The 14,244-nt window shown below is 50.8% G+C and overlaps 3 protein-coding genes across 3 annotated transcripts; 2 read left to right on the top strand and 1 right to left on the bottom strand.

Annotated features, from left to right (window-relative positions):
• The first annotated feature begins 42 nt into the window (after positions 1–42).
• Positions 43–3,999, top strand: ireA (bifunctional endoribonuclease/protein kinase IRE1). Its single transcript, XM_073767870.1, has 2 exons — positions 43–3,426; positions 3,477–3,999. Exons 1-2 carry the CDS (start codon positions 434–436, stop codon positions 3,934–3,936), a joined length of 3,453 nt encoding a protein of 1,150 aa, XP_073630848.1. The 5' UTR covers positions 43–433; the 3' UTR covers positions 3,937–3,999.
• Positions 4,000–4,690, bottom strand: BDV14DRAFT_168549 (ACT domain-containing protein). Its single transcript, XM_073767871.1, has one exon. The coding sequence runs from the start codon at positions 4,549–4,551 to the stop codon at positions 4,045–4,047; it is 507 nt and encodes a 168-aa protein (XP_073630849.1). The 5' UTR covers positions 4,552–4,690; the 3' UTR covers positions 4,000–4,044.
• A 1,806-nt stretch (positions 4,691–6,496) lies between these two features.
• On the top strand, positions 6,497–9,218 carry BDV14DRAFT_197529 (glycoside hydrolase family 3 protein; the record flags this gene model as incomplete). The annotated part of the gene is made up of 2 exons (XM_073772714.1): positions 6,497–6,739; positions 6,798–9,218. The coding sequence occupies 2 exons, from the start codon at positions 6,497–6,499 to the stop codon at positions 9,216–9,218; spliced, it is 2,664 nt and encodes an 887-aa protein (XP_073630850.1).
• Between the last annotated feature and the right edge of the window lie 5,026 nt (positions 9,219–14,244).

Here is a 14,244-nt window from a genome sequence, read left to right on the forward strand (position 1 = left end):
CGAGCCCCTTGGCCAGGAGCACACAATCTGCTCGTTTTTTGTCTCACCATGTCTGACTGTCTTTCTTCTTGTCTTCTTCTATCCCTATCTTTTCTTGAGAAATTTTCTTCTATCACCATCTTCATCCTCAACAATATTATCATACTTGACCGACTTCCGACCGTTCTCGACCGGTCCACTTATTGGCCGACCGCCCTCGGTTCCACTGGCTCGACTCCCCTCCACCCACGGACTCCAGAACCACACTTCTTCGTCTTTGTGGACATTTCCTCCATTCTTCTTCAGCGGCACTCAGGCTTCCATATTCCACCTCCAACCCTCGATACCTCCTTCGATCCTCTCCAATCCTCCTCCCTCACTCAATAACTGATGGGCCCTCTTCCCATTCCACGCCGTCCGACTTAATTCCGTCTGGCACATTGTAGCCCTCAGCATGCGGTGGCGGCTGCCTGGTGCCCTGTCGACCCTCCCCGCCAGCGTCGCCTTCCTCCTCATCCCAGTTCTTGTTGCTCCGCAGCAGCTGCACGAACCCAACAACAACAACGATGCCCCCTCCGCCGTGTCCATCCCCATAAGGCCAACGGGCCACGCCCCGGCATCCGCATATCCTTCCCCCTCCGCGTTGAATGTGAAATCCAACGATGCGAGCGCCCTAGCAACCCTGGCTCTGGCGGGCTCCGGCCGCGCCGTTCGAGCCCCTCCTGCCCAGGCAAGCAGTAGCAGTAGCAGTAGCACTGCTTCTGCTGGCCTGGCACCGCAGCTGCACGCGCGGTCTCTGCAGGACTGGGAGGTTGAGGACTTTGTTCTGCTGGCGACCGTCGACGGTACTATTCACGCTCGAGACCGCAAGACCGGGGCTCCTCGCTGGGCACTTGAAGTGCCTAGTAGCCCCATGGTCGAGAGCATATACCATCGAGCGAACCGCTCGAGCTTCGATAGTACACAGCCTGAAGACGATTTCATCTGGATCGTCGAGCCCAGCCAGGACGGGAGTCTTTATATCTTTAGTCCTGATCCGAGTTCTGGTTTGCAGCAGCTTGGGTTGACGGTGAAGGATTTGGTGGATGAGACGCCGTACTCCGGTACCGAGCCGGCTGTTACGTATACCGCGAGAAAGGAGACGACGTTATATACCATTGATGCTCGGACTGGTTCGATTTTGCGGGTCTTTAGCTCTAGGGGGCCGATGCCTTCTGGGCCGGAGTGCCGCAAGGTTGATGATCTTGATGCGGACTCTGAGGAGTGCGAGTCTCCGTCGGGGACTCTGGTCCTCGGTCGGGTTGAATATGCTGTGGCTATTCAGAACACCGAGACCGGCGATCCAATTTGCACTTTGAAGTACTCCGAATGGACGACCAACAACCGCGACATTGACCTTCAAAGCCAATACTTTCGAACAATGGACCAGAATCATATATACAGTATGCACGACGGTGTTGTTTTGGGATTCGACCACTCTCAGATGGAGCGTCCTCGTTACACCCAGCGGTTTTCCACACCTGTGGTTCGAGTTTTCGATGTTGCTCGCCCTATTGGCGACGACAAGCCGGACGAGCCCAAACCGCTTATTCTCCTTTCCCAACCATTGCAACCTCCCGACCCCGATTACGGCTCGCTCGATGACCGGAACGATCGTGTATTCATTGACTCGACCGAAGGAGGCGGCTGGTATGCCATGTCCGAGGGGACTTATCCTCTCGTGACTGGACGGGCAAAGCAAGCTCAATACTACGAGAAGGACTACTTTCGTCACGGACAGCCACTCATGAGCTTGAGACCGGATCAACAACGGGATGCACTTGCCGGTGTACACGCCCTCAACAACCCGCGTATCCCTCGCCGCCAGATTCCCAGTATCTCCGGATCGTCCTCGGACTTTTCGAATGACACTCCTCGAGAGGTTATCCGCAGCCCGTCCGACCTAGCTCTACCACCGGCTTTACGGCACAGTACAATCATTCGAAAGGGCTGGGATAATGCCCTTGACATTGTCGTTACACTTATTCTGCTTTTCTTCGGTACAGTCATCTATTTCAACACACATAACATTCAGGAACTGGCGAAGCAGAAGCTGGATATTAAGAATATCATCTCTGCTTATGGACAGCCACCACCGTTGTCTACGCCTTCCACTCCGCTCGTTGACACGTCTTTACTTAAACGAGAGTCAAGCACTGTCCGCGCTGTCAACGATGTTACCGCTGATCTCAAGGTTAGCGAGCCGCAACTTGACGGCGACATGACACCGAAGCAGAAGTCGACCAACGCCCTTGCTCCCGATACAACCCCGCGCGTCCGAATCCGTGAACCGTCGCGTGAACCACACGGCGATAACGATGTTGAAGAGCTTTCTCTGCAAGACGCAGAGAAGCCAAAGAAACCGCGCAAGCGTGGTACTCGGGGAGGCAAAACTCACAAGCGCAAGGGCAAGAAGACCGATGGTTCCAAAGAGGATTCCGACCACGCTAATGGTGGCCTGCAACCCCCCACCGATCCTGCTTTAGCATTGAGCCGTACCGCGTCTAATGAGGTGTTTGAAGCTGACGGCGTCATTCAGATCGGCCGTCTAAAGGTGTTCTCTACCGACGTCCTCGGTCATGGAAGTCATGGTACAGTCGTGTACCGAGGTTCGTTCGATGGACGAGATGTTGCGGTTAAACGTATGTTGGTTGAATTCTACGACATTGCATCTCACGAAGTTGGTCTACTTCAAGAGAGCGATGACCACAACAACGTTATTCGATACTACTGCCGTGAGCAGGCCGCTGGCTTCTTCTACATTGCCCTGGAGCTGTGTCCCGCCTCGTTGCAGGATGTAATCGAACGCCCGACAGCCTTCCCAGCACTGGTGAATGGCGGACTCGACTTGCCAGATGTCTTGCGTCAAATTGTTGCTGGTGTGAGGTACCTTCACTCCTTGAAAATCGTGCACCGCGATCTCAAGCCCCAGAACATCTTGGTCGCCGCTCCACGAGGCCGTCTCGGTTCGCGAGCAATTCGCCTCCTGATATCAGACTTTGGACTGTGCAAGAAACTCGAGGATAACCAGAGCTCTTTCCGGGCTACCACTGCTCACGCCGCTGGTACATCTGGTTGGAGAGCTCCTGAGCTGTTGGTCGATGACGATAAGAGTCCCGCAATGCAAGGTTCCGAGTCTCAGCATACCGAGTCCTCTGAGCCTGCTGTTGTTGATCCCCAGACCAATCGACGGGCTACTCGTGCGATTGATATCTTCTCTTTGGGATGTGTGTTCTACTACGTTCTCACTAGAGGATGTCATCCCTTTGACAAGAACGGCAAGTTTATGCGCGAAGCGAACATTGTCAAGGGCAACTTCAACCTTGATGAGCTACAGCATCTTGGGGAGTATGCGTACGAAGCAGATGATCTTATTCGGTCTATGTTGGCTCTTGATCCTCGTCATCGGTACGTTCCTTTCCCTCGGTCTTGAATATTTCATGCTAATCTTATTATAGTCCCGACGCGAGCGCCGTCCTTACACACCCCTTCTTCTGGAACCCCTCCGATCGCCTCAGCTTCCTCTGCGACGTCTCCGACCACTTTGAATTTGAACCCCGCGACCCTCCGTCGGAAGCTCTCCTATGTCTCGAATCCGTCGGCCCCGAAGTCATCGGCCCAGACATGGACTTCCTAAAACTCCTACCAAAAGACTTCAAAGACAGTCTCGGCAAGCAGCGAAAATACACCGGGTCTAAAATGCTCGATCTCATGCGCGCATTGCGGAATAAGCGCAATCACTACAACGATATGTCTGAGCATTTGAAAACGCATATTGGTGGGTTGCCAGAGGGGTATTTAAATTTTTGGACAGTCCGGTTCCCGAGTCTGCTCATGAGTTGTTATTGGGTTATTGTTGATTTGGGACTGACCAAGACGGATCGGTTCAGGAGGTATTTTACGCCGTTGGAGGAGTGATTTTGTCAACGTATTTGGTCAATATCCTGTATATCCGTCATTTATTCGACATGAATACCATTTAGTTTCCATTATGAACATAACCATCTACCTATACCACTATTTTCCTCACTGTTCCCTTTCCATCCCCTCCTTAGCTTTCGAGACAACTCCCTCCAAAGCCTCCATGGCCAAATCCTCCTTCCCAACCGGAACAAAAACATGATCATGATAAAACGCACTAACAACATTCGCACTAACCCCCACCTCCGCCAACGCCCCCGAAACAGCAGCCATTAAGCCCACAGCCTCAAGACTCGAATGAATCTGAAGCGTAATTTTCTTGCACGGGAAGATTGTTTCGGATGAGCTGAATCCTGCCCTTGATGCGAGGGTGGGGGTTGTTATTAGTGTTAGGCCTTCGGGTTCGGTGTAGATCATGAGCGGTTGCAGTATGCTGAATAGTGTTGAGAGATCACTTGGTGAGGTGGATTGAGAGGGGTGTAGTGGGTGAGATGGTGGGATTGTGAGGAATACATATGTTTCTTCTTTTTCGAGGGTTGGTTTCATGTGTGATAGGAGGGTTGTGAGGGATGTTTCGCCTGGTGCTTGGTTTGTGGTTGTGTTGGAAGACATTGAGTGTGGTGACTGATCGGTGTGATTGATCGGTAGGTTTGGTTGGGTTGGTAGTCAACGGTGCTGAGCTGTAGCTTTGTATCTGGCTGTGAGAAGGTTTAAGAAAAAGTATGCTTGTTAGAGAGCTGGACAGTGTCCTCTTTCATATAGTAAGACCAAGGTACCTAGTAAGACGTTGAGCTTAAGTGGGAACCATGTAGGGTGGATGCGCTTGCTTGAATGACCCAGCCAATCAATGCCCGTTCCATGATATTTTTACTTCTCGATCAGGGCAATGCGCGGAGAACCGAAGGCAATCGCTCTCGAAGCTTCGATTGACCTGTTCCTTAGCTAGCTTAGGGTTGATCACCTGCACTGCGCCCTATGACAAGTGACAACTTAAACCTTCGGAGATAATCTTGTGAGATAAACATAATGTTTATCTCCAGGAATGTCACCACTAGGTAGTTGTCCTTACCTGCATCTATACACAAAGAGCACCGCATCAAGGTTCTCCTGTAGAGGATGTGGATCACACTAATGCGTCTCATACTTCAGTATAGGAAGGAACCCGTAGCGGTCGACCGGTCGCTCCTGCCTACCTAAGTCGTGTTCACCAACCCGCAATCCAACATGGAAGGCACGATGGAGGTCGATGACTGAATTATATTGGGAAGGCGCGACAGGCCCCCGGCCTTGCCCACGTCCACGGTCAAGTTAGAGTTGCAGTAAGCTTCCATGTTGGCTACCGGACTGCAAGTCACGGGTGTGTAAACCCCTCGACGCCTTAGGTGCCTTACCGAGTGAGCCGGTGGCACACGAGCCAAGCCTGGCAGTTGCAAATAGAGCTTTGTTTCTCTGTACAAGGAATGTCGGGTCAGGTCGGGGGGAAGGAATAAGTCCAGTTGAGGTGTGGTCTTGGTTAGTTCTTTAGCTGTAGATCTGGTTAATCAGGGCCTAGTCCGTATCTTGCGTAGTTATTCTCGCTACTGTTGTTCTCATAGGGCTATAATGGCTCGGGATACATGTGCGTAGCAGGTAGGACTTCTAATAAGGAATTTTGATTTAGATCTATACATTGCTATTCTTGGTAATGGTCGGTAAGGGTCTAACATTGACATGGCGACTGCATTGTGGCGACGGAGCAGTGCCCTAGGTTTGTAAGTAGGCAGCGTGTTCGAGTCCGAGCCTCTATTTCTGGGGGATACGTACTATCGCCCAACCAGAGATTGTCTGGGTAAGTGGTAGTTAAATGGACTAGGCGATGCGTAGCAGTTTGAGAGATGCGAGCCTCGAGGTTGGCCGCTCTCGCAGGAAGGCCCTTCCTTTGTTAGCCGTTCCTGGAGAAACAATATGCAGATATACCAAGTAGCTTGCAGGTCTAGACACGGGTACCTACGTGGATGTAGCTGATACCCGATAATGCTGATAACAAGCACCGGCGTTCTAGATATTGTAAGTTGCCGGTGACTCCAACTTCGACTCCAACTGCTCCAATTGAGAACCTATTCCACCACGAAGATCGATCCTTTGGACGGGTAATAATTACCTACTATTGACCGCCAGTTTTAAGATGAAGAGATCACATACGTCTGAAAAGCTTATGGTACGAAACTCCAGAAGCGTCTCTTGGCCTGCCTGATCAAGTATCTACCGCAATGGATGGCGCCTTCGAAGCAATCACTATAGGAAATGTAGGAATCAACTTGATCTCAAGACTTGAACTCGGACAGCTATCTATCAGATAGGCAAGAACACTTTCAGCTTTGAAGACCGGTGTTTAAACCTGTCCCGCGTGCTCTACTCTCCACAAAAGGATTATAGTCGTGGAGTAAGCCCTCGGAACACCCACGTTGGACCGAAATTGGAGCTCCCCATGGCTCGGCCGCAGGTAAGAGCTTAACCATAAGACCAGGGATTTCCGGCCAAGTAGATCTGTAGACAGTCTAAGGTCCTAAGAGTAACCATGCGTATGAAGGTCTCTTTGGCCGGCGCGCCTGGCGCCACCTGGAATATACTCCTCCTTACTTTCACCTTCGCATCGTATATCCTCCCACTCACAGCAGTAAACACCGTCACCGACCCCTCCGTCTCGACCAATTCACAGCCATGGCTCAATACATCTCTAGACACAGAAACACGCCTGCAGTCCTTCCTCGCAGAACTCACCTTCGATGAGAAACTCGCCATGGTGCAGGGGAATAAATCCGTACCTCTCCCCACCCTTTTTGTCTGATTTCTACTCTAATAAAATACTTCCCATCTAGGCCGAAACAAACGCCTGCATAGGCTACATCCCATCAATCCCGCGCCTCTCCATGCCCGCAATTTGCATGGGCGACGGCCCCGAAGGCGTCGGGAACAACCTCGGCAACGTGACAACCTTCCCAGCACCAATCCTCACAGCGTCAACATGGAACAGCACCCTAAACGAGCTCTTCGGGCGTGCGTTAGGCGCAGAACATAAATCCAAGGGCCGAAACATTGTCCTCGCGCCAACGATTAATATCATTCGCTCGCCGCTCTGGGGTCGCGCAGCGGAGAGTATCTCTGAGGATCCGTATCTTACTTCTCGTATAGCGGTTGCAGTAACGAGAGGAATCCAAGAAGGGAACAATGTCGTGGCATGCGTAAAGCATTTTGCGGCTTATAACCAGGAGACAAACAGATTCGGGCTCGCGCCGGGGTTCGATGCCGTCGATGCGATTGTTGATGAGAGGGTGCTTAGGGAGGTATACTTCCCTGCATTCAAGGCTTCCATCCAGGAAGGGAATGCAGGGTCCGTCATGTGCGCTTATAACAAAGTGAACGGGGAACACGCATGCGAGAGTTCCTTCTTGCTGAACGATGTGCTGAAAAATGATTGGGGATTCGACGGGTTCGTCGTGACGGATTGGTACTTTGCGCAGCGGAGTACTGTCAAGGCTGCGCTGGCGGGTCTGGACAATTCGCAGCCTGGTGGCGATTGGATGGATTATTATGGGTTTCCGGATTTCTTTGGTTCTTTGCTTGAAGATGCGCTTGAGAATGGATCCGTGCCTGAAAGTAGAGTGGAGGATATGGTTGAGCGGTTGTGGAGGCCTGTTTTTGAGGTTGGGGGTATTGAAAGGCCTTCTGTTGGATTAGAGGGGATTGATAATGTTGCTAGGACGGAGGAGCATTTGGACCTTGCGCAGAGGATTGTGGAGGAGGGTGCTGTTTTGTTGAAGAATGAGGGTGTTCTTCCCCTTGGACAGGGACAGGGGGAGAAGACGATTGCTATCTTTGGCGCTGATGCTGCGGATCAAGCTGCTGTGACGGAGCTGCATGGTGGATTCGTCCTCGATACTACAATGATTGTTCAGAAGCCTGTCGACTACATCCGAGCTCGTGCGAAGCAGGAGAACATCACAGTCCTGTACTCCGAAGCATACCCCGGCACAAACGAGTTCCCAACCATTCCCTCCTCCATGTTTGGCCCCTTAGGGCTAAACGTGACATACTGGACAACAACAGACTTCTCCGGCCACCCCAACCGCACAATCCACGCAGAAAACATCACCTCCTCTTCATACCCAGCTGACATCGGCGCCAACTGGCCAGATGTCTTCTCGTCCCGCTACGGGGGGACATTCTACCCCAACGTCACAGGCCGCCACCACTTCTCGCTATCCGGTAATGGCGGCGGAAGCCTATATCTAAACGGCGACCTCGTGGCCACCATGCCCGGCAGCAACTTCGGCGTCGTCGTGCAGGGCTTTGCAGATCTCAAGGCAGGCAGTGCAGTACCTATCCGCTTCGACTACAGCATGGGCTACTCCGTTGACCCCGGTACATACGGAATCACAGTGGGCGTGAATGTCCCGCCCCAAAACACTAGTCTGTACGGGCATGCCGTTTCGACAGCGCAATCCGCTGATGTGAGCATCATCTTTGTTAACGACGCACACACCGAGGGCCTAGATAGTTCCCTTGCGCTTCGACTTCCGGGTGACCAAGAGGAGATGATCAGCCTGGTAGCGAAACACAGCAAAAAGACAATCGTGGTACTCAACACGAACGCTGCAATTCTTATGCCATGGCTTGATGATGTCGATGCTGTCATTGAATCATTTTACTCAGGGCAGCAGGTTGGTTCTGCGATGGCACGGTTACTCTTCGGCGACGTGAACTTTTCGGGGAAATTACCTGTTACGTTTCCTGCGTCGTATGAGGATTCGCCTACAAGTAGCTTGGAGCGGTTTCCGGGTGTTAATCTGACGGCCAATTATGAAGAGGGCTTGTACGTTGGGTATAAATGGTACGATGAGTTTGAGGTTGCGCCGTTGTTTCCGTTTGGTTATGGGCTTTCTTATACGGCGTTTGAGATTGGGGGCCTTGCTGTTACCGTCAACAGCACAATAGATGGCTTTGTACGGGTAAAGGCCACAGTGGAGAATATCGGTCCTGTATTCGGAAAGGAAATCGTGCAGTTGTACGTCTCTTACCCCGATGCCGCGGATGAGCCGCCCAAGTTGCTCAGGAGATTCGAGAAAGTCGCGCTTGATACTGGTGAGGTAGCTACTGTTGTCTTTGTTTTGTCGCGAGAGGAGTTGTCTATCTGGAATACGGAGCAGGGAGGGTGGATGTTTGTACCTGGCGAGTATGAATTTCTGGTTGGGAGTTCTTCGCGGGATATTGCAGAGGTCAAGAAGGTTGGGTTGTACTAGGGAGATATTGAGGTAGGGCAATTCAATGTTACCGCAGTCAACTTATTCCGAGCAGATGCACGGCTCTACTAAAGGTTGGAAAGACGCGGACGTAGACATGGGTTAAAGAGGGCTAGGGCATGAATCGACGGGATTTCAGCCGCTGTCAACTTATAGTACCTTTCCAATACTTTTCTTCCCCCATTCCACACGGCCACTTATCACCATCGTTAAATCCTGCAGAGAGAAGATCATGGCAGCGTCTCAATCTACCTCGTATTTTATTGGCGATCGGATGGTCCGGTGGATGGATGTAGAGGCGCATGTGCGAGGGGCGGAGGCCATGTTTGCAGTGGGGGTGCAAGGCCAGGGATGTTGTATGAATGGTAAAGGGTGTTGCTTTTTCGGGAAGTGCGCAGCGTACGCTGGTGAGATCTTATTTTGTGTAATCCTGGGGTGAGATTGAGATCTTTGGGGCTAAGGGGTTGCAGCGCTATTCGCGTGTCTTCGGCCTACGTCTCCCTCTATATCTACGGACTCTGCATTGTTTTGACAAGCCGAAAAATCGAAACTCAAAGAACACGGGTTGAGTGATATAAGTCCTCTGTGCGCCAGATTGTAAAGATTTCAAAGAGGGTGCTCGTCAAGCCTTTCCAAGTCATAGAGCCTAGGAACTTGATCGAGAAGGAATGGCCGCTTTCATACTGAACTTTGCATACTAGGAAGTAAAAGAAACCCTCCATGGATATACCACTACCGCGCCAATCCTGCCCAACCTCGATAGCCCATTGGTCTTTACCTAGTCCATTACGTACTACCAGTTCTCGCAGGCTAGTAGTTATCGCCAAATGCCTATTTCAACCCCGCAAAGACAAAAAATGCCCTCGAGGATCATGCATTGCCAGCCTTAGGATCAATAGCCTTGTTACGCAAACGCAGCCACGTCTTACTTTCTGATGGTCAGCCAACAGTAACTAGAGCCCTGACCCAGATCTAGCTGAGATTCTAATTTACTCCCCAGTTTCACTGCGCCTCAGCTTCAACGTAGCACCAGTTTGTTTGCGCAGTGATCTGGCCGCTACTCCTGTAGGAGCCATATGGTATGCAACCTTGGCAAACTGCGACTGGAACTCGGACGCCGAACAGCGGACATCCAGCTGAAAATTGTGTCTACTTTTGTGCGTCGTGTTTAGCGTAGCACCAGTATGTTTGGCAATTGATCTAGCTACCACTGCTTTGGAAGAGCGGGCACCTATGAAGACCGTGGTCGTCTCGCGGTACATTTAAATATTCTGCGGGCAAGTTCATACTCTTGTTCTTGAAGTTGTACAATAATATACTTCTGCCAGTTGTTATAAATCCTACACATCCGCTTCTATGCACCGATGAGCTGACGAACTCAATGCGTGCATAACCCCAATAACATACGGGTGTTCGCTATGTAGTCATTTTTTACAACCGATGATGCTGGACATGAAGTTTTATGTAGTCTCTGACAAGAATCTGGAAGATGTATGTATGAGGAGTCTTGAATGAGATAAATAGGACAATGCCACCCTCGCTTTGAGATCATACCAGAAACAACAAAAACAACAACAACAACAACAACATCATCATCATCATCATCATCATCATCATCATCATCATCATCATCACTAGCACTACTCTATCTCTTCCCAGAAGCCTCCTACCAAGATGATGCTCCCCAAGACTTTTTTCGCTCTTGCCCTTTTGCTTCCCTCTGCAATGGCTATGCCAAACATCTACATTATGGAGGGTGGGCATGGCGACGACCTAAGCCGTGATGAATCGAGCTGTCTGCGCTCTTGCTCGCCTGAGAAGCCCGCTTGCCCTGATAACATGGTGCTTATGCCCTGCAAAGCCGTATATTGAAGTTATCATGCTAACTGATGCCGCTTGCGGTCTCTAGGGGGCGAAGAAAGTGGCAGGCAATACCTAGCCCTCACACCTCAGTAGTCTCCCCTGTTAACACTAGGTTCTTTCTCCAGAATGACTGCTGGACCTGTTGCCTGAGGGAGGAACAGGCCACCAGCACTCGCTACTCTCCAAACAATGTCAAGGAGCAATCACCTCTCGAGCCCGAGCGTACGTCACTTCCTTCTTCCCCTCCCCTTCCCTTTTGATTCTTTCATTCACAGCGGCTTCAGCCAGGGGTCGTCAGGGACACGAGCTAACGGACCTTTAAATTTGGCTCTATAGAGGACTGCCATCTCCAGAAGGGTGAAAAGTGCTGTACATACGATGGCTGTGCTTATTGCTGTGATAGCCAGTGTCGGCTTCTCGGTTACCCGGGTAGTGGTAATTGGGGGTGGTGTGCCTAGGTATGGTATGGTCCTTATCTGGAGCCATTCATGAAGTTTGGGCAGATGCGGAATGAAATGGAATGGAATAGAATAGAATGAAATAGAATGGTCCCATACCCGACAATCCTAGGTGGTATCTTGGGCCTGGAAATCAAGGCGATGTTGGTTTCTCATTCCGGTTTGTTTCGTGTTTGGGACCCTCCTTGCCTCTCACTTGTCATTGTCCCCGGTTCAAGTCACACTCTGGCTCTTCTACATTGCCTTGCTCTGAGCATGTCGTGTCCTGCTTTCTAGCTAGCTAGTTTCATCATTCATTGGCTACTTTGCTACTCCAATGAAACTGCACAGCCTTTGCTAGGGCTGGACTTGCTTTTGAGATTGCTGGCTTGAATATTGTATTGGCTTGATCAATATAGCTACACTGGAACCCAGACTGAAGGTAGTATACTGGGTTCGGGTTCCTTGCTCTTCTTCAAGGTACATCAAGTGGCCTTGTCGTTCTACATTATATCACGGTATCCCAGGATATATGTAAATCCATGAAGAATCCCATATGCTGCCTGGATCACCCACTAGCAAGTAGTACTATATTTAGATGTATTATATTTTGCTATAGCCACGTAGCCTATTGAGTGGGCATTGGGGCACTGAACAAGCACTGTATGTATTCGAAACCCAGTCGTAGAATTTGATGAGTAAAGCACGATGGAGGCTCCGGCTGCCGCTCAGGCACTCTTGCCTGGTTCATTCAGTGCAGATAAAGCATACTTCACGCGGAAGGTGCGATTGGGGTCTAATTCCTTATAGGAAGGAGCCTCCACTGGAAGCAGGTCGCTCCTGCCTAAGTTATGCGGGAAATATGAGGATATGTAAGAAAGGCGTGATGGACTGCCTCTAGTCTAGGCCTTCGGAAAGGAAGGAGCTACCATACCGAGCCCGCCATGTCACTGATGGGTGACTGCTACCTGTATGACAAATATGATTATTGATATCTACCTATCTATGCTGGTACTTGGTAGAGCTCAAGGGACGACACTGGCAGGTAAGGAAGAACTTTTAGTCGAGACTTTCCACAACACTTAAGAAAGTCAAGGCAAGGCATGACGCGTTACAAGCAGAACGAATGACCCTCATGTAAAGTTTACAGACCTTATAATCCTCCTCAGCCTACGAGGACGCGGGTCCTCTTCTAGGTCATTCGGTGTATGTATTGCAGACGGTGAAGTAGAGAACGGGCTCGGGCTCTGGTGCGAAAGAGCACGCAGGGAGAGATCCGTTGCACTTAGCGAGGTGGGTGATGAGAGGGCATTGTCATGCTCAGTATTGAGTTCTGTTCTGGATGGTGTGGGTGCTGGCGTAGGTACCATTTCTGTGTCTGTGTTGTGCGAGAGTATCGAGCTCTCGATGCTTCCTGGTTCAGTGTTCTGGAAGTACGCTGGGATCTGAGCGGACCAGGATGTCCATCGGCTATCTGCGAGTGTTGTACCTGGAGGGGAAAGGGTATGGGGTCTTGCCGGAGTTATGCCCGTGGTAGGATAATAAGCTTGCTGCCCCATAGCCGTGGTAGGTTGGTAAGCATCTTGTTCTGCGCCGTCCGATAGGGGGTGAGATGCATTCTCATGACCGAGGTCATGATCATGTCCGTAGCCGTGTCGATGTTCAGGCTCATAGCCATGCGAATCTTGAAATTGAGCTTGGTTATCAGTGTTTTGGCCGTGGTTCTCTTCATCTTCAAAGTTCTCCTTATCATCCTCCGGCGAGATATACCACCCCGTCTCGAAGAATCCAACGCCATCAATATCCATGCCGTCGGGATCCTCGTAGATCGAGAACCGACGAGACTGAACAGTCTGGGATTCATCTTTCTCTGATTGTTTGGACCATGCAGGTTCCCCGCAGACGAGAAGAGAGGGGACATTCAAGTCTGGATATGGAGGTGGAGGTGGAGGCTCGGGGCGGCGAAAGGTAATGGTGTCATTGGTGTTTGATGGCCTGGATTGAGAAGTAGGCGGAGGTGGCATTAGGACTGTAGAGGCTTCACTTGCGTCCGTATCATTACCATCACGGTTGTTGTAATTGTCATCAACGTCCATCTCGGTAGGTGTATCTGTTGGCAGAAGCTCTGTAGTTCGATCACGATGGTCGCCGGGATTTTGTTCCTGATCCTGACTCTGATCCTCGACCTCAGGAAGAGACGCAGCCAGCGAATCCAACCCATCCAGACTCTGTCCTGCTAACACAATACCCTTGTTACTGACAGTACTTCTAGGAACCCGACTTTGTTCCGTGAAACTCAAACGCCGAGACAAAGAAACAAAAGAAGTCCTAATCCTCTTCCTCGGCGGAAGACGCAGGTAATGACCGGGTGAATATTCATGGATTGACTGAAAGGCACCATTGTGTTTTTCACTCGTTTCTTCACCTGTGCCTTGCCCATCAAGACCAATTCCACGGCCACTACCTCCTTTCAGTGAATTGGCCAATGTTTGAGAGGTCATCCCATCGGTATCACGAGCAACACAATACCCGCTTTCCCCAATGGATTCAGGCAATTCCGGAAGACTATCCACAGATACAAGTGTTTTCTTCGAGCAGAGGTGAATCACCGCCTGAGATTGATCTCCTGGCCGCGGAGACATCTTCCGTCCCTCCTCGCAGGTGTTACGCGGCGATGGAAGCGGGTCAATGGTTAGACAAAGCTGGAGGTCGATGTCATCCATCAT

Source organism: Aspergillus stella-maris, assembly GCF_047715825.1.
Source record: "Aspergillus stella-maris strain CBS 113639 unplaced genomic scaffold BDV14scaffold_11, whole genome shotgun sequence".
NCBI classification, from domain to species: Eukaryota; Fungi; Ascomycota; class Eurotiomycetes; order Eurotiales; family Aspergillaceae; genus Aspergillus; species Aspergillus stella-maris.

Bases quoted from the DNA above. Each gene is read 5' to 3' on its own strand.
- ireA (XM_073767870.1), top strand. From the start codon at position 434: ATGCGGTGGCGGCTGCCTGGTGCCCTGTCGACCCTCCCCGCCAGCGTC. The intron at 3,427-3,476 runs GTACGTTCCTTT...ATCTTATTATAG, and splicing joins GCTCTTGATCCTCGTCATCG to TCCCGACGCGAGCGCCGTCC.
- BDV14DRAFT_168549 (XM_073767871.1), bottom strand. From the start codon at position 4,551: ATGTCTTCCAACACAACCACAAACCAAGCACCAGGCGAAACATCCCTC.